The 24,689-nt window shown below is 35.1% G+C and overlaps 2 protein-coding genes across 3 annotated transcripts; one reads left to right on the top strand and one right to left on the bottom strand.

Annotated features, from left to right (window-relative positions):
* Positions 1-747: 747 nt before the first annotated feature.
* Positions 748-7,665, bottom strand: LOC110740222 (protein EARLY FLOWERING 3-like). The gene is made up of 4 exons (XM_021920705.1): positions 6,712-7,665; positions 4,045-4,877; positions 2,145-2,196; positions 748-2,029 (listed from the first exon to the last, which is right to left on the bottom strand). Exons 1-4 carry the CDS (start codon positions 6,919-6,921, stop codon positions 1,022-1,024), a joined length of 2,103 nt encoding a protein of 700 aa, XP_021776397.1. The 5' UTR covers positions 6,922-7,665; the 3' UTR covers positions 748-1,021.
* Positions 7,666-12,996: 5,331 nt separating this feature from the next.
* On the top strand, positions 12,997-23,152 carry LOC110740223 (piRNA biogenesis protein EXD1-like). 2 transcript variants are annotated; one of them, XM_021920706.1, is made up of 10 exons: positions 12,997-13,129; positions 14,058-14,224; positions 14,618-14,749; positions 14,833-14,883; positions 16,790-16,886; positions 19,028-19,074; positions 19,800-20,016; positions 21,985-22,114; positions 22,356-22,398; positions 22,989-23,152. In XM_021920706.1, the coding sequence occupies exons 1-10, from the start codon at positions 13,075-13,077 to the stop codon at positions 23,061-23,063; spliced, it is 1,014 nt and encodes a 337-aa protein (XP_021776398.1). In that variant the 5' UTR covers positions 12,997-13,074; the 3' UTR covers positions 23,064-23,152. The 2 variants fall into 2 exon arrangements, with proteins under 2 accessions (XP_021776398.1, XP_021776399.1); XM_021920707.1 differs by lacking the exons at positions 22,356-22,398; positions 22,989-23,152 and adding an exon at positions 21,798-21,860 and having other exon boundaries at positions 21,985-22,077.
* Positions 23,153-24,689: the final 1,537 nt, after the last annotated feature.

The raw sequence follows: 24,689 nt of genomic DNA on the forward strand, positions 1-24,689 counted from the left end.
TCAGATTTTCTACACTTAGAAAATCTGAAAATCTCATTAATTAATTTAGGAATTTCGGCCCTTTAATTTATAAATAAGAAATATAATTTTTGTTAATTAATATACCCGAAAATATACATATATATATATATGTGTGTGTGTGTGTGTACGGTTTTTATTAAAATAATGGATAATAAATCTTATCCAAAATCCAAAATAATCATCGAGTTTTGAAAATGTTGTTGGCCCCAAAATTCAAATATCATTTTGGCCCCAAAATGTTGTTGGCCCCAAAATTCAAATATCATATTGGCTCCAAAATTCAAATTGTTAAATAAATTACTAAAATACCCTTTTTAAAAAATACTAATTAATTAATTAATTGAAAAATACGTTTCAAAAATACGGGATATTACAAAACTAATCTAAAAGGCTCTAATTTTTAGCTTTTTACAAATTAGCTTATTTGCCTCAATAAGTTCATTTAAAAAGCTTACGGTTATATCAAACAACCAAATTAGATGATTAATATAGTCAAACCTCTAGTTTGGTTAAATAAGCTCATTTTTGGTAAAAACTCTAAAATCCAAACATGGCCGTCAAAATTCTTCCTTATCACTACCAAGTTCATGTGAGTATGTACAATGGCCTTTTTACATCAATAAAAGCCTGTAGGAAGGAAAGACAATATTGCTACACAGCTATACTAGGCTCACATCTTCATTAGATATCTAGCTTAGGACTTTACATAAAAACCACAAACAGAGCCAGATAAATTGTGTTCATAGCATATACATAGATCATTTTGAATATCTCTTTGATTAAATCCAAAACAGAAAAAGAAATTCCAGAAACATTCTAAAGTCTTACATGGATTAGTTGTAACCTCAAGGAAATACAATATCTACACATCAGTAACCCTATAACCAGATCAGACACAAGGATTCTACAAGATATGAAGTATATTATAAAACAAGAACAGTTAAAGTCGCAAAATTATGAGGAATCACCGGTCGTATTCATTAACCCCGTCACAGTGAATTTAGTTGTACTCGTAGTGCCGTCTTTCATCCTGTATAGACTGGAAAATACGTGCAGCTGATTCCCTTGTAGATTTTTGTGGAACAACTCTGATTACTCTAGTTGGCTTCTCAGTTGGAGAGCCCTCAGAAATCTGGATGGTTGGAGCCGCAGGAAAAAGAGGAAGTGCATCTCTTCCTTCCATGAGAGGAACTGTACCCGTTTCCTGTGTTCTTTCACTGGGGCTGCTAGCTGTGCTTCCTTGCAGCTCGCGTTCCCTAGGGGGGCGGGGTCTTGCAGCAGGTGCAATGGTCCCTTTCTTTTGACTAGGCACATTGACCGAACCCTGATGTTGCATGCTGCCAAAATTAGCACTGGTTCCTACAAGCTGACCTGTTTGACTATATGGATTTGGACCTGAGAACTGGTTCAGTTGCTCTACAGTTGAGCCTGATACACTTGGGCTCATCATGGGCATGCCATATGGAGGAAAGTAACCCTGCCCGCCAAAATGCATGCCTGGTGGCATTCCCATCCCTTGTAGATAAGGTGGAGTTGGCATTCCATAAGCCGGATTCATCACAGGTGTAAGGCCTTCAGGCCCACAAACTGGGCCTGTAAATCCAGGTGCAGGATATGGCTTGTATACGAGACCTTTTGAAGGGGACATCACAGGCACCAACCATTGATGAGGGCCTGGTTGATGGAAGCTCCAGGGATTCATTTTCGGATCCATATTGGCCGGTGGAAATGATGACCCTATGTTGACAGAGGAAGGCTGATAAGCTGCAGGCTGGATAGCATTTTGAGTTGGGACCGGAGGCAACTTAGCAACTGCATTCTCAGCTGTACCTTCCATCTTATCAGTTGCCTTTTGGGAATCATCTTTTGACGAGCTCTTACGAGCAAGAGCTTTTACTGCAAACTCTGAAGAATATTTCTTCACAGCAGAATCCTTCAAAGAAGATTTACCCACAAAAGCAGTGCCTTCTAGCAGCAAATCTGGGGATTCTGCAATAAGTTTTTGTACCTACAAAATATTCCAAAGGTCTCAAAATATGAGGTTTAAACACAGAACAGTAGTATCCTCTTTAAACACATAACAGTAGTATCCTCACAAGTCTTTCTATGTATCTTTAAAATACCTTTATCAATCTGTGCAACTCGAATATTTGAACAGCAAACAATCTTTGTTGACTGAAAAGAGTAAAATAAGTAGGAGTAAGAATAAGGAAAATTGAATCAACTAAAGGTCACATAACAAAAAAATGTACTTTTGCTGAGCCACATCTTAGCACAACATAACTGCATAAAAAAGACCGACCAGCACACATCTTAACAAGGACTGAATTTTATGACACACATAATACTCAAACCTCAATATGCAAATGTTTCAACAAGTCAATCTCTTACATTTGTACCCAGAAAAATGAAAACCAGCATAAAGACTAGGTATTCACAGATTTCTCCGATTCTAAATGAGATTCTGAAAGACGAGATTAGAAACAAAACAATCACATAGTTATAAGCTTGGGTACAAATTCTTAAATCCTTGGGTACAAGGTAGTGGATAAAATGAAATTTGTTTTCAACACGCATCAACAAAATTCTTTAATCAAAAATCACTTGAAGCATCAGTGTTCAATAGGCATATTTGATAAAGCTTCACTGGAGGTCTGTCCCATTGGTACCCACTATAACTGTAGCATGATAAATTCATCATATTGTCACAGAATTCTTTGTTGATTTAGATATGAGATACTTGGGCCACCTCACCACCAAACTAATTTTCCTCATAATACACACCCACTGAGCACCAAGGACTTACCTAAGCATTAGTGGTTTGCAAAGCAATATCAAGGAAAGACACATAATATGTTCACCAAAGGCAGAGACAAACGACATAAAATCATGGATGATCGACCGTCTCAAGACTCGCCTCGCACCAAATGCATTGAAACTGTTCTAGATGTTTCATGATGATCCACTGCAGGAGTTTATGAAGGTTCGCCAACCCATACAATGGAGGGACTGATGATCTCCACGGCATCAATATTCCCTCCCTTAAAGCAAATTTTACACTCTGCTTACAGTATCACAAAAATATTCACCACAATCCCAGCAGTTAACATACATCCAACATATAAGATCATTTCAACAATAATTATAAAACAACATCCATAATACAGAAAACTAATTTAAAGATTAGTTTATTTTTGGTAAATTTTTTGGAGATTTGAATTTCTTGCAAATTTCGTTTATGAGAGGGGGGTAAATTTGTGAAAAATCCACATCTATATATTTCCATGAAAACTTATTTTCTGAAAACCATACTACAATTCAGTTATTGATCTCCCTCTCATGTATAGTCTATTGACCAATAAAATTAAACAAGAGCATTTAGAAAATTAGAAGACCAATGGCTACACGACACCTTAATAGCATCTTGAGGAACTATATGAGGGCCTCACACATCATGGTATTTACACACCCATCCAAGCAGTATCTGACTTCATAAGAGCTTAGATCACATTATCACAAAGAGCGACATAGTAAGCTTTAGTTTACAGACAACACATATAACAATCAGCAGTCCAAAAATATTCCACCGTCCCTTAACAGGGAATTTTTATCCCAGAGATATGGTATTAATATTGTCATTATGTAACTAAAATTGTGTTAGAATTATGCAAAAAGAGAGTGGAAGAAAGTAGTAAAAAGTATATCTCCGTATATTTCTTCATTTTGAAATTGTCAGTCCTGTCACTATATTTTGGGGCGAAGGAGCATTTCATTAAAGGGAATACTTGATGATTGATTTATGTAAGAACACACTTGATACATGTCTGGTTGCCTACACTTATCATCAAACTAAGCTAAAGATAAAAAGATCACATGTAGAGAGAAAGAGCAGATGGTATGAAATTAATCCAGCATCTAAAAATGTCACAACTCACAACATATGATTTATTATATAGCCATAAATAAATCTGATCCACAATGAGGAAAAAAGATAAAACCTTAGTGAAGTACTAGAATACTTACGTGGAAATAGCGGTTCTAGCTTTCCAAAAATGTTTACGGCCAATTATGCGAACAACATCGTCAGGAGTTATGTCCAATTCAGATGTATCCTCCATGGAGGTTTCAGAGACACCATCCCCTTTATCTAAACTTTCATTTTCAAATGTCCTATATTCTTCTACCCTTTGCATTCCACTGCCAATCTCGTTATCACCCCTATAATGACATCCTACACGAGGAGCATGACTCGGCCTCAAGGAAATTTCTTTGCTAGGGTACTCCAATGGCTGTTCTGAAACACCTACAATATTTGTAGCATCTATAGCTGATACATCGTCCTCATGGTCCTGTCGTAAATTGGCATCTATTTTCTCTAAATTGATCGCTCTGTACCTATCTGGATATCCACTCTGTGCACAAGCATCTTTCCTCCAGTCATCCTTTTCCCTCATCAATATATCAGATGAGTGTCTTGTAGGAGCATCATATACTCTTGAATTTCTTCCATCTAGATTTTTTATTTGCTGCTCAGAGATGAGGTCTCCACTATTTCTGTGGTCAATTTCTGTTTCACCGGGACTTGGAAGCGCTGTTGAATGACCTGAACCTGGATGATTGCGTCTTCCCTCGTGCATATTATTCTGAGTTTTGCCATTATATCGCTTAATTCCAGGTTGAGAAAATATGGGGACCATAAAATCATCCTCTTCCAATGGCTGCTTCCGATTCTCCCCCTGTACCGGTCGATTTCTTGCATCCACCACTTCTGGACGACTGACTTGAACCTCGTCATAAGATGAGGCAAAGGGTGGCCGATAAAGAGGAAAGTACATACTTTGTTCATGGCCAGTACCCTGCATACATAAACCATACACAAAAAGAAGCAAAATTCTAATCGTCAACCAGACCTGATCAGTATAAATGTCAATGAAGACTATGCACAAACAGGAAATGAACATACAACTTAATGGAGAAGAGGACCTTAATAAGTGCAGAATACAGATCAAACAATACAAAGCCAAATTTATAACATAACTCATAGGGCCCATTCAAATTACAACCTGTAATCTTGTTTCAGTTTTTATGCCAATTTACAATGCTAAATGATTAAAATGTCACTCGATTCTCCATAGAAGAACAGAAAGGATGGAAGGGAGGAGAATAGTAACAATTCCCCTGAAATTTTGAAGCTGATTTTATCACCAATGATGCAGCAAGCAAGGGCAAACATAAATAAAGGTAATAGACAAGAAACCAAACAGCAAGTAACAGGACCACAGCAGATCCATATTAATTCTACAAGGTAATAGCCAACCCTCTATTGCTTTATGCTATCAAACTCTCGATACTTACAGAATCAACCTTACCATTAATATGCTTATGGGTGAAGTTATGAAGTTACAAAGGATGCTTTGATCTCATTGTGGTCATAGGCTGAGAATTGAGCTATGACAGATCAAGTCTACCACTGTTAGTAAGCACCTCATGCATTGGTTGTACATCTGAATCAAGCTTTGGGAGAAACTTTCTCCACCAGCAAACAATAGGTGATGTCCTTGTTGAAATGCTAATTGCCTCTTTATTGTCACTAATTAAATCCTTACTTAATTTACTTATTTACTTATATTATAGGCCTTTATATAATATCAATATTAAAAGGATGCATGTATGAAAGTGACCAACAATTTATCATTTTTCAGATCTTGTTGGAGCCATTCAATGCGAGCCTTTTTTCACTTTCTGTTTGCGGGGGGTGAGATCAACAACCAAAAAGCTCATGTCAGTACATAATTTTAAGATGATGCACCTTGAGTATAGAGACTCATTTATCAACATTTAAAACCAATCAAACAGGCAGACTAGAGATGACAAATGAATGCAATAAGGCTAGACATTTTCACAGCAGATTGACTTATTTGTGTGTAAGAACGAGTTTAGAGACATATTAGAAAACTGGGTTGATGTAATTCACCAACCAGATTGAATGATCGAAGTCAAAGACTAAAAAAAAACAAAAAACATAGGAGTTCTAAAATAGAAAAGTCTAAGTTCCTCCTAATAATACATTCCAAATTCCTACAAGGGTTAAGGACTATGCTTTCCACTTTCAAATAAAAATAGCAAGCGAATTGCTACAAGAATAACCATAATCACACAGAACTAATTATGTTGTATAAAATAGGTAGGTAAGCTAGAGATAACAATATCATTCAAGTATTCAACCGAGTCAATTGAGGATAAGGAATGCTTCAGTGCTTCACATCAGCTAATTGAAATGTTAACGTTTCCGAATCCCCCTCCCCCACCCCCCACCCTACAAGATTCATTTCCCACTCTACTTAACCTTTCTTTGGTCAGGCAGCTCAGAAACACAGGGATACCTCTACCTCTATACCTGTGGCATTCAACTGCTTACTGACATACTTCATATCCACACGTTGACAAAAATTCAGTCAAGTCTTAGGCACACCAAAGGCAAGGTCCATATATTTCAATATACACAAAGTAACTACTAAGAAAAGGAATGAGCACTGCAACAACGCTTCAATCAACTAAAGCACAACAAATCTACTAAGAAAAAGAATAAGCACTGTAGCAACATTTAAATTAATTAAAGCACAAAAAATCACCATCAAAATATATATGAGAACCGATATATTTATGAATTGAAGAGCCATAAAATCACACCTGCATTGTTGAGGTAGAAGGAGCCATAGTGTTGTTGCTATTGTGATGAGCACCAGAATTGAACCGCGGTTGGGATGGTATCGTAAGCTGCTCATAGAGAGCCATCTTATTCCTAGGAGGTGCTCTTGGACCTCCTTTCCCTGTGTCATTGACATGTAACCTTGGAAACATAGGTCCCATCATTTTATCATCATCTTTCCCTCTCTTCATCTTCTTTCCCCACTTCTCTATAAATTCCTCAAAATCAACTAACTACCTTGCTCAATACCCAATTATCCACAAAATTAGCAATCAAACCCTCAAAAAAACCTGAATTATCCCATCAAATCACCAAAAAAAAACCCCTTAATCGAAAACCCCAATTACCCCATTGAATTACCAAGCAAACAACCCCTCAATCAGAATCCAATTACACCATTCAATCATCAAACAAACAAACCCTTAATCAAAGCCCTCAAATCTAATAAGTAAACTGAAAAAAACACCCAATTACACTAAAATTAAACACAAAACCTGGAAGTTTCAAATACCCAGAACCCCAAACCGCCAGAAATTGCAATCGATTGAGAAATAACAGCCCAATTTTAAAGTGAAAAGGAACAAAATTAAATAAATTATTTCAAAGAGGACATAAAAACCCAGAAAATTTACCCTAACAATGAAATCCCTCAGCTTTTAAGCAGACCCAAAAGCCAAAATCTTTGTTAAATATCCTCCTTGGGAACAAGCAAGTTTCCTCCAACTCACTTAAAAAGCTAACCGACCTGAGAAAATTATCCCACAGCAGTGAAAAAGAGTTCCCCAAATTTAAGAAAAATCAGCAATAACAGACAAGAAATCAATGGATATTTCTAATTTATAGAGAGAGAAAAGGAATAAAATCTAGAGAGAGAAACAGGAAATGATGCTGTTTTTTTCTGCAGAATTAGGGATTTTCTGATAGAAAGATTGAAGCTTTTTTCCTTGTAGAAAAGAGGAAAGAGCAAAAAAGTGTTATTGAGGTTGTGGGTCCTGTTTGGATAGAGCTAGAAAACTCCCACAATTTATTTATTTTTATTTTTTTCGCCAAATTATATTGTTATTCAAAAATTTTGGACCTTTGAGTTTATTATAATGTTATCTAACCAAACAGGGAAGAAGGAAATCATTAAAAAAAACTATAATTTAAAATTTATTATTGGTTTGGTAGGAGGTAAAATCATCAATTTTCTGAGCAAGTTGTTAATTTTATTATATTTCTGTATTTTAATTGAAGTGGAAGATGACAGTACATGAGTAGGGCCATTAAAATGTAGAGCAAATCTTAAAATGGATTATTGTTAACTATCCTTAAAATGGATTATTTTAACTATCCTCCAAAGAATAGATTTATGGTTTAGGTATCTAATTATGACTTGATATATATTAAAAAAAAAAAAAAAAAAAAAAAGGGAGGTTTTTGAGGGAAGATTTAAGAATTACTATTTTTTTTGTCGAGGTAAGTCATGTACCACGCGGTTAAGTAATTCAATGTGAAGTTGATAATCGTTAAAAAAGTAATTATAGTTGAGTAACGAGTTTTTAAAATTGGAGTTTTGGTGAAATTTATAATGATTTTCCTAATTAGTACTACTACTAACCATGATGCTCGATTAAAAGTTTTAGATATTAAAAAATTGAATATTTAATTATCAACTTTTTAAAATATATATATATATATATATATATATATATATATATATATATTATCCAGTAAAATGATTGTAGTGAAATAATAGTGATCAAAACCTTTTGTCATCAAAGTTCCCACTAGTATAGAAGTTACTGTGCACGGACATCTCAGCTTACAGATTATTGAAATTGATTGACGGTGGGACGAACACAAAATTATATGATTACTGAATTTCATTTTAGTCTCTCTCTATGCTTCATTTTATGTTAAGCAATTGGCGCTTTTAAAAAAAAATTGTCAAGCCCTCTTTTGTGGATAAAGGGAACTGAATTTATATTGTTTATCTTCATGGTAAGCATTGTCTTGACTCATTAGCCTCCCACTTACTACGCAATGTGTGAAGAAAAAAGGGAATGAAAATTAAGATTTGAGAGTTTTCAAGTTAGGAAATTATATGGCGCGTGGATAAGCAATAATAAGGGTATTTTCACTTTTGAACCACTAAAACACCCCTGTTTCACTTTTGCTACCCCTTAAGTTTTTTTTTTTTATTTTACTACCACCTAAAAACACCTTTGTTAAAATTTGCTATCACCCGTTAAGTTTATTCAAAAAAAAAAAAAATTAAAATGTATAAAAAAAAAAAAACTCAGCCACCCTTAATTGCCCCCCTCCCGTCAGCCACCCTCCCCCCTGCCGGCGGCCGGCGGCCAAAACTTGGGCCAACGCCGGCGACCCCACCCCAATCTCTTTCCCCCACCAACGCTGACGACCCCCACCTACGCAGCCACCCCCAATCCCTTTCCCCCACCTACGCAGCCACCCCCCTCGCTTTTCCCCCTCTCGCTGCCCCGACCCCACCCCAAACCAGAAACCACCCCCCTCCCCATTCGCCCCACCGGAATCGGCCCCCCTCCCCATTCTCCCACCGAAATCGACCCCCCTCCCCATTCTCCCACCGAAATCGACCCCCCTCCCCTTCCCCTACCCTTTTCGGCCACCCTAACCCTAAACCTTTTCGATCTCCGGTGACCCCCTCGAAACCCCAACAACCCCACCCTCGAAACTCTCACCGTCGCCGGAGTTGGGGTTATGGGGTAGTGCATCGATTTTGGGGAGCGGCAGGGGAAGGGGAGATGCGGGACAGGTGGCTAGGGGGTGGAGGGGAGTGGCAGGGGAAGGGGATTGGTGGCTGGGAAAGGAGGAGAGAGAGGCAGGGGAAGGGGATTGGTGGCTGGGGAAGGAGGAGAGAGAGGGGCAGGGGTGAAGTGGGGCCCACAAACGGCAAAACTAACAGCTTCCGTCAACTGGTAGCAAATTTTAAAATATGTGATTTTTAGTGGTAGTAAAATAAAATAAAAAATTTGAGCGGTAGCAAAAGTGAAACAGGGTTGTTTTAGTGGTAGCACAAGTGAAAATTTCCCAATAATAATGAAGTTTTTGTCAAAAACAACGAGGTTTAATTAGTAAATTTAATTCTAATAATAAATGAAAAAAAATTATACAATACTATATAAAAATCAAGTTTATTCCATCAAAATTGGTAACATCTTGTAATAAGTACTACATTAAGTGTCACATTTTGACTTTGTATTTACGTACACCACTTTTTGAAATTGTAAACAAAACATACTTATTAGAATCGTCTCAACAGTATGTACTATGTTCTAAATACCTACTTTTTGTACTCCCTCTGTTTCCTTTGTTTATCTCATTTGAAATCTTAAGAGATTTTATTGAAAATGGAATTTAATACTTAAACGATTTTCTATACGTCAAAACATAATCACGTGGGATTTTGTAAGATTCGTCTTGATTTTAAATTATCAAATGTGTAATTTTTAATTTTTGTAATATCTTTTAATCAATTAACAATATTATTGTTCAAAGTTTCATGTTGAAGAATGTGCATATCTTAAAAGGCACTTAAAAAAACAAGGGAGACACACCAGTTTCCAGTGATTTAACACACATCAGTTCGATTCAAGAAAATAAATTTCAATTATTAACAAGTTTTAATCAATTAATATAATTTAGTAACAATAATTCTAATTCTATAATTCTATAATAAAATTGAAAAACTAAATAAAACCTAACATTCTAATAGTGTAGGTTTCATTGAATAAAATAATTTCACATTCACAGTCAATCATTTCTCCTCCTCTACCACCCTTGCCCCAATTAAAGTTATTAAGAATAACTTGATTAGAGAAACAGACTTATATTGACAATAATATGCGTTCATGCAACTTGTACTTGAAAACTAGGTGAAATTATTGATATATATGTAACACAACCTAAACCAAATATGATATTATTCGGTAACGATTAGACCTAATACTTTATAACTTACAATGAACCTACGCTCGATAGGTCTATTCATTTTTAGTTGTAACGTTTTGATATTTCACACTATTCACAAACTCTACTTTAACTACCTTTTTGTGATTTGTAGTTTTGATAAAAATATAATCATGTGGGATTTGGTTAGAATCACCTCAACGTATATTTTCATAATATCAACGTTATAAAATTTTTACTTATAAATAATTAGAGATATTAATAGTTGAAATTATGTATTGGTAAACATGATATGAGTTTTTTTTTTATTTTTTTTTTTTTAAAAAAAGTGTCAATTACCAGAACAAAGGAAGTGTAGCACTTAAAGTAGAATCTAAACATGTGAAAAAGAATGGAGGAACAACGTACAAGATTCATATTTTAATTATATGCTCTACTTGTGCTAACTCATAACTAGAGCTGATCAAAGTTAGGCTGGCCCGGTGGCCCGATTTTGGGCGGGTTTTTCGGCCCGAGATCAGGACAGGCCAAGCCTCGCCCTATTTTTTAATTTTTTTTGGGCTTTCTAGGGCATTCGTTTTTATGCAATTTTTTAGTTAATTTTAGCCCGACTCAAAAAGCCGCACGGCATAGCCATTTTGACCGAGTTCGGGCACATACTTTTTGGTCTAAAGCTTGGCCCAACCTGAAAAATAGGCTAATTGTTTTGGCCTCGGCCTGACTGCCCAACGACCACCTCTACTCATAACCTAATTACATTCCATCAATTATTAACTAGACTTGCCATTGACCCGAAACTAGCATAAGATTAGAAGTCAACCCTACCTAATCCGTATTTTTTAACCCACATAAGTGAAGCAAAGTCAAACTTAAATTATCCCTATAGCACAATTTCCTTGACTTTGTAGAAATACAAACATTTTATTTATATTACTTATTACTTTATTAATATTGGTTTCAAATTTGGGTGAACAACAAATATTGATATAGCAATGGAAAATGAACTTTACTACTTTTTTCTTTTTTTAAGCTCCTAACTTTGACTTTTTTTGAATTATTATAATCCACTTTAACCATTGTTAATAATTTATCCATAAGTTGTAAAAACGTCTCAATGTATAGTTTTCGAATATCAATTTTTTATATTTTATACTAATTAATAATTAAAAATATTATTAATCAAATATTGACACACGCGTTTAGTCAAATTGGGGCACTTAAAAAGACAAATAATAATCGACTTAACCAAAATTTTGATTTGTATGTATAAAACTTAATCTCAAAATAAACTGAACATAATTGTTTGTATTCATCTTCGATATAGAATTTTAAGCTTTAAACCTGACTCAACCTTATATAGATCCGACTCGAACCCAAGAATGACTTGACCTAACTGTGATTGGCTTAATTCAAACATTACTCGACCTCGACATTATATAATGAACTGAAATTGATCGGATACTACAAATGACCTAACCTGAATTGATACAATTTGAGAATAATCTAACCTAAACTTCACCCAAACCAGAATAAACCCACCATAAAATTGCCTTTAAATGGACTCAACACAAGCCGATTTTGAAAATGAACCCAACCCTAATGTGACTCCAATAAAACCTAACCTGCACCCAAAAAGGTAACGACTCGTCATAATATAAATTGACCTTTGTCGATTTGAATTTAAACTCAACTTAGTGGCAAGGGACCCAACTTAAAACATGACCTATAGCCCGACTTAACTATAGACCTGAACCCAACCTATTTGCCCAAATTGATAACCCTAACCTCAATATTTTTCTTGCACTACAACTCCTTCCGTACTTTTGATTAATTAAAGAATTTCAAATAAATTGAAATGGATCAGATAGAGTTATACTTATCCTATCCTTTGGGATACGCAGCTAATGAATACTTGATTACATCTTAAAAATGTTCACACTGATATCATCTATTGAGATATCAGATCTTAAAGGGGTGTATTTTTGCAGATCGTAATCCCATACAATCAAAACCACGAGTCCACCTCACAAAACTTGAATTAACATTTTAATTTTTTTTTAAACAAACTTTCTTATAAACAGTACAAGCATAAACTAGCGGCGAGTCTAATTCTGATATAAATATGCCACTCTAAACCCTTAAACCAATTAACCCTTTTCTACAATGACATGTAAGAATCTTATTGGTCAATATAGGTCTTAATTTTTCTACAAGACAAGAAAAACGAAAATAAAATACTTGTAAAATTCTAGAAAAAGGGGGAGAAAATAAGGTGAAATTTCAAAATCACTGGGCTATAAATACACTATAGTGTCCTTAAAAAAAATACCCAAAATAATAAAAACTTAAAAACAGAGAAAAAAGTGAGGTTTGAGCCAAAAATCCGATCAGTCTTGTAATGGTCTGATCAGATGGCGGACGATCCTCCTTCCCACCTCGCCCATGTTCCATTGCCTTCGAACCCAGGTTCAATTTCTTCCTATTAAACCTCTGTTTAATTTGTTTTTATGAATTATTTTTGGATTTGTTGATTATTTTTTGGAGTTATGGTTTAGCATTTGTAATATAGTTTATAAATTTATTCAAACATTTTAATGGTATTTGAATAAACTCTATTTTTGGTGAAATGTGTTGTTTTTTGAATTGGGTTTATTTTCATTTGTTATTTTGTTGTTGCCATTGTTGCATATATGGTTTGTAGAACTGTTTTATATGTTGTTTCATCGTTTTTGGTATTTTGATTGAATATGTTTATATAGATTTTTTTGGAACTTTGGTGTTATGAAATTGACATTAGGTTATTGGATGATTTTTGTGTATGACTTTTTTGGTCTGATGGAGCTGTAGTTTTTGCCTGTATTGAATACTGAAATGGTAAAGGTAGTGCATAATTTAGACAAAAATGGTGCTGCTGATGTCTCTCGTGGCGACGAATTGCATGCTTAGTTTATTTGATGCTGTGGTTGTATATGTTCATATATGGAGGATTTGGGGTCTTAGTTATGTTGAGTTGATTGAAAATTAAAGTATGACCCAGCATTTTGTTTATTACCTTTTTTTAGGAGAAATGATTTGTTTACTTCATCTCTAGTTGATTCTCCGTTGGGTTCTGGGATAATCTGAATTGGGGGTGCCATTTTGGCTGATGATTGGGCTTTCGGTTGCAGTCCATATTTACATGGGTTGTTGATAGGAAATCTTAGTGGTAGAAGTATTTACCTAATATAAGAGGAAAGCAATGTATATTCATATCTCTTTGTTATATGTTATTCCCCTCACCATCTTTATGTTTCCATGAATCTGTGTCATGGAAACGAAGAGGTAAAGATCAAAATCATTCATTTGTATATTTGTTTAGTTGACAGTTTGACACGATCAACTGTATTTTGTACAGGTGGGTTAGTTTCCGATGATGCTCCACCAGTTCCAATTTATATTATCACCGAAGCTTCACAGCTTCCAGTGGAGTTCTTAGAGCCCAGTCCTGAAACAAAGCTGGTAATTGGCTTCGATTGTGAGGGTGTTGACCTGTGCCGTTATGGAACTCTTTGTATCATGCAGGTGATTGACTATTCCTGTTATTCTTGAGGCATCAGTTAAAATTTCCTTTTTTTTTTTTTTTTTTTTTTTTGTGCTTGATTATTGACGGGTAGGGTTGGTTGGGGGGTGGAGGTAGTTTGTTGCTGTTGGGTGTTTGGTTTCTTGAACACTGAATTTGTATTTGATTTGATTTTATGGATCTCATAATTGACAACCATATGATCTTGCTGTACTGGGTGCAGCTATACAGCGAGTAGATTTTACTTTTTTACTTTGTGTGGGACTTGTAGATTGATATTACTATGGGAGCAGTGAAAAAGTATTGTATGTGTGTATATTTTGTAACTAGTATAGTTTAGATCATTTTTCATAGTTTGAGTTGAATGTAGTGGCTTACTTTTCGCTTAATTGCAGATTGCATTTCCTGATGCGATATATCTTGTGGATGCCATAGAAGGTGGAGACATGCTCATAGAAGCATGTAAGCCTGCTCTTGAATCTAGATACATCACTAAAGTTATACATGACTGCAAACGTGACAGTGAGGTCTCTAATTTGTCTATCCACCATCTATAATTGATTGATGTTTTGCTTTGAACTAAAATATTTGACGACTTTCCATTTTCTAGGCATTATATTTCCAGTTTGGCATCAAGTTACATAATGTCATGGACACCCAGGTTAGCATTTTTCTGTATATCTGATCAGTCAATATACGGATACGGAGTAGCTTTATTTATGTACCTCACGTTTGCCGAATTGCTTCTATGTGAATTTTGATATTTTGGCTGCATGTGGTAGTGAATCTAGTGATGTAATTGTGAGAAGTCAAACGTTTGTTTTGTCCCTATTGTGATTCTTAGTGTACTATCATGAATATTTAAAACACATTTTTTGTATTCAAGAACCTGTTTAGGGTCTTCTAAGGTATAGGAATTTAGAAATTTGCAAAATTTGGACCAGTTAGTTATTGTGCTTCCCTGAGGAATTTATCCTGTTATCTTTAGGAGTCTCTCCCTTTTTACATATCCGTACATTTGTTATTTTGATTCAGTATCTTCATTACAAACAATATCCGGTCAATCCTTGATGCGGCTGTGGCTTAGTGAAAGAACTCTTGCAATTCATGCTTTATTTCACTTAGTGTGTTTATAAATGTTTAATTAAATTTTCTTAGAAGACCCCAGTGGATTTTCTGTTCCCTCCTGTCTTCCTTTTACATTATTTTTGTTCATGATCCCAAAGTCTCAATTTTTATGACTTTTATCCTTCTGTACTTACACCACCTCTCCGTATTCTATAATACTTGGTTTGTTTAGAACAGTGTTAGAGGAAGGGCATTGCATTCTTCCCAATTTGATGCCTAGAAGAACACAATAATTATTTGCGTTGTTCATTACTGATATTTGGGCAGAAAATTAAGGAAGAAGAAGAGGACATTTTCTATAAAAGCAAGAAATCACAGAAAAATTAAATATAACTCAAGCTTTCAAGAGGCTTGTTCTCTCCCAAACTGTAACAACAAAACTGAGATGAACACAGAATGAATATCCTCTTTCCCATTCTCTCACTAATTTGCTCTTATTTATAGCATTTCCCCTCTACGCCACTCACTTATCTTCCTCCTCAAGATACTACAACTGAATTATATTGCAGTAATTGCACTACCTATAATGCCAGGCCAGTCCATTACTTACTCTCTAAGTATGAAAAGTATATACAATGGCCAAAGTACTGCATCTTTGGACCTTATTGAACTATTTATGCTGAAGAATGTTATGTTGGGATGTGAAAAATCTCTTTTGAGCTGCTTCAACTTTCTTTTTATTTTTATTATTTTTGTCTCTAGTGTAAGTATTTTATACTCCCTCCGTTCTTTTTATGTTATATATACTCACCTACTATAGAAACGTAATTTAAAAAAATATTGAAAATGGGGAGTGGGGTGTAAGATAAAAGTAGGATAAAGTAAGAGAGATAATGTAAAAAGGTGGGTGGGTGTAAGAAAAAGGTGAATTAAGAGGGAGTGCGAAAAAGTTAATAATTGTAGGGTAAATGGGTAAGATGGTGAAACGTATATGCCTAAAATAGAATAAAGCAAAGTGAGTAGAATGAAAAAGAACGGACTAATGGAAAGTGAGTAGAGCAAAAGAGAATGGAAAGAGTATGTACTTACTGATTCATGGCACCTAAATACCAATTTCTTTTTACTCGGCTTCATGACTTGGTTTAATTAGCCTTTTCCCTCTAACATCTGGCAAGTGGCAACTTACTTATGCGATTCAACTAGTAAAAATGCAGAGCAATTTGACTAATTAATTGTCGCATGAGTATGAGCTTTCTCGTGTGCTGGATTGTAAGCGAAGTATCATTTTGGTTGACCTCACACAGTGAGATTCATCTTCTCTGGATTGGTTTCTTAGAAGTGCTTACTATGAATATGCATTTGTTTTTCATTCGCATCCTCTTGTTAAGGGCATGTTACTGGTTGACTATAGTCACTGTATTGCTTAAATTTTTCTGTCATGGATGTAGAAAATTTAAAATCCTACATGAACTGATGTGATTGATATATATATTTCACAGATAGCATATACCTTGATTGAAGAACAGGATGGACGTCCCAAAGGGCCCGATGACTACATCTCATTTGTTTCTCTTCTTGCAGATCCACGCTATTGTGGTATTACACTTGTCACGGTATTTATTTTATTGTGCCTAACTTTTAATATGCTTTTACCCTGAAATGAAAGTGTCTAACAATAAGGAGTACAGTGTAGAACTATAGACCACACCTTTAAAATTTTACTTAAGTGTGGGTTACTTTTACTAGGGTAGGCTGTACCTGAACTTAGGTAAACTATGCTTTTAATACGGGTAAAATTGTTTGGGAGTTCATCCAGATTATTTCTGTGTATCATATCCTTATCTCGTATAATTAGACTTTTCTTACTAGTTACTAGATTTTGAAACTAGGAAAGTTCATCTTAGTTACAGTAAGACTAGTATGGTTGGCACTCCACTGCCTATTTACCAGTCTTAATCTGTAAGCAAGTATTAATTCATTTGTATAGAATTCTAGATATTGTGCTAGGAAATTCACAAGGGAGTTGAGATTAGCTGTCCCATAGTAGAGAAAGAGAGGAAGGGCGACTAACTTATAAGATTCATGAGATATTCCCTCCAATAAACCAATTGGTTTAATATGACGCCTTTTTGTTTTTGTATTAAGTCAAACAATCTTTCCGGGTATGGCTTTTGTATTGCCTAATGAAAGTTATCTTTGTAGCCGAGCGGACGATTCTGGCCTATTATAAGCCTAAAGGAAAGTCGAATAACTTAAAGATTGCTAGATGAGACGACACACGAATATGAGTATTTGTTTGGAGCAAGTAGCCCAACATAATTGCAACCAATTGACCTTGTGTTGGAAGTCTAAAGAGGGATTTACAAGGATGGTAGTGACCTAATTTTATAGCTAGATTATAGATGGCTCACATGAGGGGTAGTGCTATGTGGGTAGTATAGAAATAACTTATATAGGGACTAGTTAGACTACATTGAAGAAAGAGAGGAAGGATGACCAACTTATAAGACTAGTAGGTTATTTTATTACCAATTGGTTGTAGGTTGGAACCTTGCTTTCTTTGTTTGTGATCAAACTCTCCTTGGTCTTGTTTATGGCCCAATGAAGATTTGTTTTATCAATATGTTGACAAAATTTCTTATCTATGGGAGCATTCAACTTTTGCATATGCTTATGCTAATTTTAGGTTGGAGTCTTAGATAAAAGGGGGAGGGTAGAGTGTCAAAAAAATATTTTTGGTTGGTTATTGGAACAAGAGTGATAACATCTCAAATCTCAATTGAACAACTATTTGGAGATCGATTGCTTAATTTGGCAAAAGTACATGCTGGCTATCCCATTAACTATAATCTTGATGCTTAGAGAATGATGTGCATCTTGGATTTAGATGTGGTGATTTACTTTGTAAATCTCTAGTCCTCTAGTTTCCTTTTTGTATGACCTGGCTTCCTCTAAATTGGGTTTTGATGATAAATGCTCCGAACAAGAATGCAACCTGCAACAAGTGGATCTTTTTTTTTTTTTTTTTTTTTTTTTTTTTTTTTTTTTTTTTTGGTCCTGCAATGCTTTTGGTCTCCATGAAATTGTCTTCCTGTGATTGGTGAAAACTGATACGTGTTCAAATTGTACTATATGTGAATGTCATGTAACCGTGAAACTTTACCTAGAGGTTAGCATTGGCATGACATTAGAAGACCTTCATCCCATATTAAGATTGCTTGAGGTGTGTCAAGGTGATAGGGATTTTCTTGTGCCTTAGGTGTGCCTTGGTGCACCTCATAGCGTACTTAATAAATGTAAATAAAGGTATGCGAAAAAAGTTGTGCTCCTTGCCAAAACCGCCCTGCTTGGACCAAAAAAAGGCGTATGGCCTATGTTGCTTGCGCCTCATCGCCTAGGCGGACCTTCTATTACACTGGTGAGATTACTTGATTTTCATGCCACAAACTCAGATTTTATAAACTTTCAGTCAGCAATCAGTCATTTCTGGCCCTGCAAAGCCGTATCCATAGTGCTAATACTCTTAAATATTCACATTAGTATGATGGCATGACCAAATTGGTTGTACTTATAAAATTTTGGGTTGTGTTGTGCCGTTGTTTACTGATGATCTTCTTAATATGCTTGTGTTACATTATGCAATGTGAACTATTGAGTTTTATCATGCATGAACTCCTGTTCTTGATTTGTATTTTCGTTCATATAAAACTTTTTTTTTTAATGTATGTCGTCTACAGGAATATCTTATCTTGAGAAGGAGGAGGTTCGGGTTCTCTTGAGGCAGGTGAGTTTCAAATAGTCTGTCATTTTTGGTTTGAAGATGGGACCAGACATTGAGTTCTACTGAATAAAATGTTTTTGAAATGATGCCAATATTGCTAAAGCCTAAATGCATCTGCTGCCTTTTTTTCCTTTCAATTTTTGTGTTGATTGAAAAGTACATTCATATTCTTAAGATCCATGCATTTTAGGCATTAGATTAATAGGGTCCATTAGGCTCATTCCCCATATTTTTTTATGGGTATTTTAAAATTAGAATGGTTAGGCTTAGGAAGTCAGGATTGCTTGGTTTTAGAGAAGAAATTTGGCATTGGTAATTAATCTATGTTTAGAAGTTTATGTACATGGATGTTTTACTATTAAGCACATTCTTCTCAACTATATAGCACTGTGCTAGTGAGTCATGAAGACAAATTGACAATTTACTAATGAATGCAATAGCCCAAATAGTGTAGCTCCATATAGTTATGCACTATAAGTTTTCCTCTATGATCATATTTTCTGACTGGCTTCCACACAAGCTAGATGATGATTGGAATGTAATGTTATTTTGCACTATCTTGAGATTTTAGAGAGAAATGACTTGACTGCTGTATGACTTAAATGGTTGGACCAGTTATATTTGCTACCTTTTGGACATTTAACGTAATCAACCCTCCATTCCGGCCTTTGGCACAGTAACTTGTCTGTTCCAATTTTTTTTAACTGATATTTGTATTTTATTTTCAGGATCCAAAGTTCTGGAAATACAGGCCATTATCTGACCTCATGATCCGTGCAGCTGCTGATGACGTCCGTTTTCTGCTATACATCTATCACAAAATGATGGAGAAGCTAAATGCCCAATCTCTGTGGAACCTTGCAGTTCGTGGTGAATTGTATTGCCGCTGCTTCTGTATAAATGATGAAAACTTGGCTGAATGGCCTGCTTTGCCTTCTATTCCAGGTTTGTCAATACTTTTAGCCATAAATTAAACAAATATAAATTTTGTAGCTACTATATGAAGTGCTATAAAATTCTTGTGGGACAAAATAAAATTTCAAGTGCTTTTGTCTTTTTCAAATTCCAAAATTAGTTGCTCAAGCTTGCAATTCATCTCTGTTGAGGATTAAAGGCAAAACTATGAAGCCTTACTGACTTACATCAGTCCCCCCCCCCCCCCCCCCCCCTCTCTCTCTCTCTCTCTCTCTTTTTCTTTTCTTTTTGAGCAATTTCTAGTTTCCTAGATAAGTACAAGAAATTAATTTTTATCTATTTATTTATTTAGTTTTGTGTCTCTGTGTGTTTGATGTTGTGGTGCCTTGAGGCATAAGGGTCAGATGACTCAGATCTTTTACCTAGGCCTAGGGTATGGCATATGGCCTCGTTATTTCACTTTGTTGTTTATCCTCAGATGATCATGCTGGTGACACTGAACATCCCATGTTGACAGTGCATGCTTTTGATGAATGACATTTTCCAACATGGTAAGTCTCAGAAGTCAGAAGGAGCAAATGACTGAATGCTAAGTTGTATATGTGGAGAGTTTTATCAGAGTTGAAGCCTTACTGTTTATGAATTTCAAAAGATGGCTGGACATTAGGGTAGGCACTAGGGAAGTAAAGATTAATGCGCACACTTTTTATATGGAGCTACATCTTGGGGTTCAAACTGCCTTAAGACTGCATGTTGATGAATGAAGAGTGTTATGCTCACAAATTATATCGCGGAATTTGATTCAAAAACTACAAGGTGGTGGCTATTATTTCGTAAAGAAAGAACATGATTTAAATTGAAACAAGAAGTTATGTACAACTAAAATCAGTACTTCATTGTCAAGAACATATCGAAAAAGAATTGATTGGATCTCAAACAAACCCTAATGAAACATATGAGTAAACCCGAGCCCAAAGGCATGAAAAGATTTCGGTCCTATGATAATTAGAAGCAATAGCTCTATCTAGGAAGTTTCTGTTATTCCTTTCCTTCCACAGTACCTGTGGGGGAGGAGTGTGGCTCCCCCTACCATCTTTGAGGGTCCCACCTTGGTTTAATCTGGGTTAGTGGGGGCCGGGGGGTAGAGGGTAATTGACCACTTAGTTTGCCTGACTAACTGTGCCAGATCAGTTGCACCAGAAATGGGTTGGCAAGTTGGGCCAAAATTAATTTGAGAAGAATGAAGAAATGCCGTTAATACATTCTTCTATAGAATCTTTTGTTTTTGCATCTTTTTCCACTTCAATACTGTAATAATTCACTAGGGTCATGAAAATTGTGGTGGGCAAACTCATTTATATGTGTAAAATTTTTACAAGTTGGATGTAGAAATAAGGATTGTGTTATATGTTTGGAGATGGAATTGGTGTAGGAGGAAAATTGTGAGAGCCGAGGAGTGGTAGTAGCACCTTATGGAGGGAACAGTGGAGGAATAATGTTAGATGGTTTGGAAAATATGGTCAAAGTTTTCTACATCCATGATTCCGGGGACCCTTGACATGTAAAAGAACTTTAGAGTAAGAGAATATACTTTGTATATCAGTTTACTCTGTTTTCTCTGTTGTTTGTTTGCTGTTCTCTTCTTGAATATTATTATTTTTTCTCATGTGCACATGCATTTGTGCTTGTTTCCGTTTGGTGTGTGGTCTTGAGGTTATTGTCTCCTCATCTCTCCACTGGAGAGTGGCAACTGAAGCTTGTTGATGAATGACAGTAATGAATTTGTTGTTCTCCTTTGCATGTGATGCCAGACTCGAGTTATCCTTTTTCACTTCCTGCTTTAAGAGGTTGTTGTGAGGCATAAGCCTATATTGGTAATCACCTAATATTCTGTGTTTCAACTTTATGTTGTAATTCTTGTTGGAGTGAACACAGAACAATTTGGTTGCCCCCTTGATGAGATGAGAACCTTGTTGACCTGGTGTGTTTATTGTTCAGATGACCTGCCTGTGGACACAGAAGCTCCTGAAGAGGAAATCCTTTCTGTTCTTGATGTTCCACCAGGGAAAATGGGACGTGTGATTGGCAAAAAAGGAGCTTCAATTCTGGCAATCAAGGAATCGTGCAAGTAATTTTCATCTTCTATCTTTAACTCAAACACAATTTTCTAAATACTTGAAACTATGAAGTATCAATTGCCAAAAAAAAAAAAAAAAAAAGAAAAAAATTTAAGTATCAGCTGGTCTGGCTGTGTTTAACTATTAAGTTCCCAATCTTTTCAAAATTGTTTTAAAAGGCAATTCTATCTGTTATACTTTATATTTGCAAGAATTACATCTTACACAGCTGTATATGTTTGTGATCTACAGTGCAGAGATTCTCATTGGAGGATCAAAGGGTCCCCCTGATAAGGTGAGTTTGGAAATCTGTGAAGTAGGATATTAACACCCTATTGGTAATGTAGTAATTAATTATGTGTTTCTCCTGTGATGCTACAATGAGGCATGTACCTGATGTGAAACCCTCATTAGGTTACAACAGAGCTACAATTGATCGACTGATCGTCACAATCTCCACTTCTATTGTTTTCTTATTTTTAAGGAAGCAAGAATGGAAAGCCCTTAAATTTCCATCGTTAACTTTAAAAGTCATTGCCAAAGGCCCAAAGATAGAAAACAATATAAAGTCCTGATGCAATCAGGGAAAGAAGTTAACTCCTTTCTGTTGCAAATTCTTTATTTCTCTTAACAGTAATTTAGTTGAAAGTATTCCATAACTTTTATTTAAAGGCATTTTGCAATTATGCAAGACTACATTCATCTAAATCCCACTCTACATAGGAGCCTCATTAAAGACATCAGGGGACTTTTATGGTTATGGAATTAAATGTGTTGTATTATATACTGTCATATAATCACGAACTCACTGCATTTGTCTACAAATGTGTAGCTTGAAGCGCAACCATTGCTATGTTACTTATATAGTACTGTTGTTTTATGTAGGTTTTCATCATAGGCCCAGTGAAGCAAGTGAGAAAAGCCGAGGCCATGATAAGGGGAAGAATGCTGGACATGTAATGAACAAATAGTCTCTTGCAATGCTTTGGATTGTACTGATACAATCTCTCAATCTCAATAATAATAAATGGAACTTTTTAAGACACTTCTTTTCTCCAGTTCTGAATTTTGAGGCAGTTTTTCTCTTTAGTTCTAAACCCGCGTTAGTTTACTAGAGCTTCTCCAAGGCACTTCTTGGAGGATCTCTCTAGTAATTTTTAGCAGAGTAGTTTTTGCATGAATGTCAGAGATGCCTGGGAGTTCTCCCTGGAAGCTAATTGTCGTAGATGCATGAATCTTAGCTTGCTATATGCTGTCTGTCTGTTTTACAATATGGTGAATGTATAGCGTTCATCAATGTAAACGTGAAGCTTGCCATTGATATAATTCGTAGCTTTGATGGTATGTTGCTCGAGTGCAGATACTATATCTTTAAAGCGTGGAATCCTGATTAGCATTGGAGATGTGTTATTGAATGTAAGTGCATGGAATTGTAGGAGTCTATGCCTCTATGGCAGGTAGAAATATAAAGTTTCACAGATGAACTTTGGTTATATTTGTCTCCAAATCTCTAGTTCCTTTTCTTTTTTTGAACATTAGATGTCTCCCTTCCCTCCTTCCCTCTAAATCCTTAATTCAAACACATTATAGTGGAATCCCAAAAAGAATTGGTGACAGCAAGAGTAGTTGCTAGAACTTTATGTAGGATTAAGGGAGTATTTCACCAAATTTTGTCAACTTGAAATTAAGCTAGTCATACAAAAGTTATATTCACAAATGAAAATCAATAAGAGATTAGAACTTGTGACTAGCATGAAAAAGTGTAGTAAAATACTCAAAAAAACCATCGACAATTATATTGAAAAACCTAATGCTAAAACCTTGTCTCATAAAAGATGACCAAATTAGATGAAAAGTCCCCTTCTAGTTGGGAATAGATCTAATGCTTCACTAGAACTTTATTCAATATAAGCCTTTCACAAGATAGTAAATCTTTTCATTTAAGAACTTTCGATCTTTACAAGAGTTTGAATTATCTTTAACGAAGTGTGTAGTGGACAAATTGTGTCTTGGATAGATATGTGTTATCTTCATAATTATTATATATCTTTATTTGATAAACAATTGTATTTCTGTGGAGAATATCAATTCACCAATGTTAGAAGGAATCATTAAATTGTTTTTTTTTTTTCCTTTTCTTGACAAGATCATTAAATTGTTTTTGCAGTAGTGAAACTAGTCTATGAAAAAAGGGTGCAATAATTAGATAAAAATAAGTAGAAAATGTTTATTCAATTTAAATTTTAATTAGGAAACATCAATAGCTTTACATGCAATTTAAAATTTAATTCTTTTTTGGATTAAACTTCATATGGCATATATTGTGTAAATGAAATCTTTTCTTTTCTAAGTTACCGTGTAAATTGTAATATTGTCACAATGAATGGATAAATACTAAATTACTACACTAACTAAAGTTAGAAGCACTTGTAAATTTGTAATATATCTATAGTAAAATTGAAAATAAAAGTCATTTTTAATTGAGAATTAAATATTAGTGTTTTTTTTATTAACAGTATTGATATATACTAAAAACTTTGTAATCTTCTTTCAAAGAAATTAAATAAATTTGTAATTCATGTAACT

Source organism: Chenopodium quinoa, unplaced genomic scaffold (assembly GCF_001683475.1).
Source record: "Chenopodium quinoa cultivar QQ74 unplaced genomic scaffold, ASM168347v1, whole genome shotgun sequence".
Lineage (NCBI taxonomy): Eukaryota > Viridiplantae > Streptophyta > Magnoliopsida > Caryophyllales > Amaranthaceae > Chenopodium > Chenopodium quinoa.

Excerpts from the sequence above, each read along its gene's own strand:
- LOC110740222 (XM_021920705.1), bottom strand. The coding sequence starts at position 6,921 with ATGAAGAGAGGGAAAGATGATGATAAAATGATGGGACCTATGTTTCCA. Across the intron at positions 4,878-6,711 it reads CTTCTACCTCAACAATGCAG|GGTACTGGCCATGAACAAAG; the intron begins GTGTGATTTTAT and ends TTATGTATGCAG. Across the intron at positions 2,197-4,044 it reads GCTAGAACCGCTATTTCCAC|TCAACAAAGATTGTTTGCTG; the intron begins GTAAGTATTCTA and ends TACTCTTTTCAG.
- LOC110740223 (XM_021920706.1), top strand. The coding sequence starts at position 13,075 with ATGGCGGACGATCCTCCTTCCCACCTCGCCCATGTTCCATTGCCTTCG. Across the intron at positions 16,887-19,027 it reads TGCAGATCCACGCTATTGTG|GAATATCTTATCTTGAGAAG; the intron begins GTATTACACTTG and ends TGTCGTCTACAG. Across the intron at positions 19,075-19,799 it reads TTCGGGTTCTCTTGAGGCAG|GATCCAAAGTTCTGGAAATA; the intron begins GTGAGTTTCAAA and ends TTTTATTTTCAG.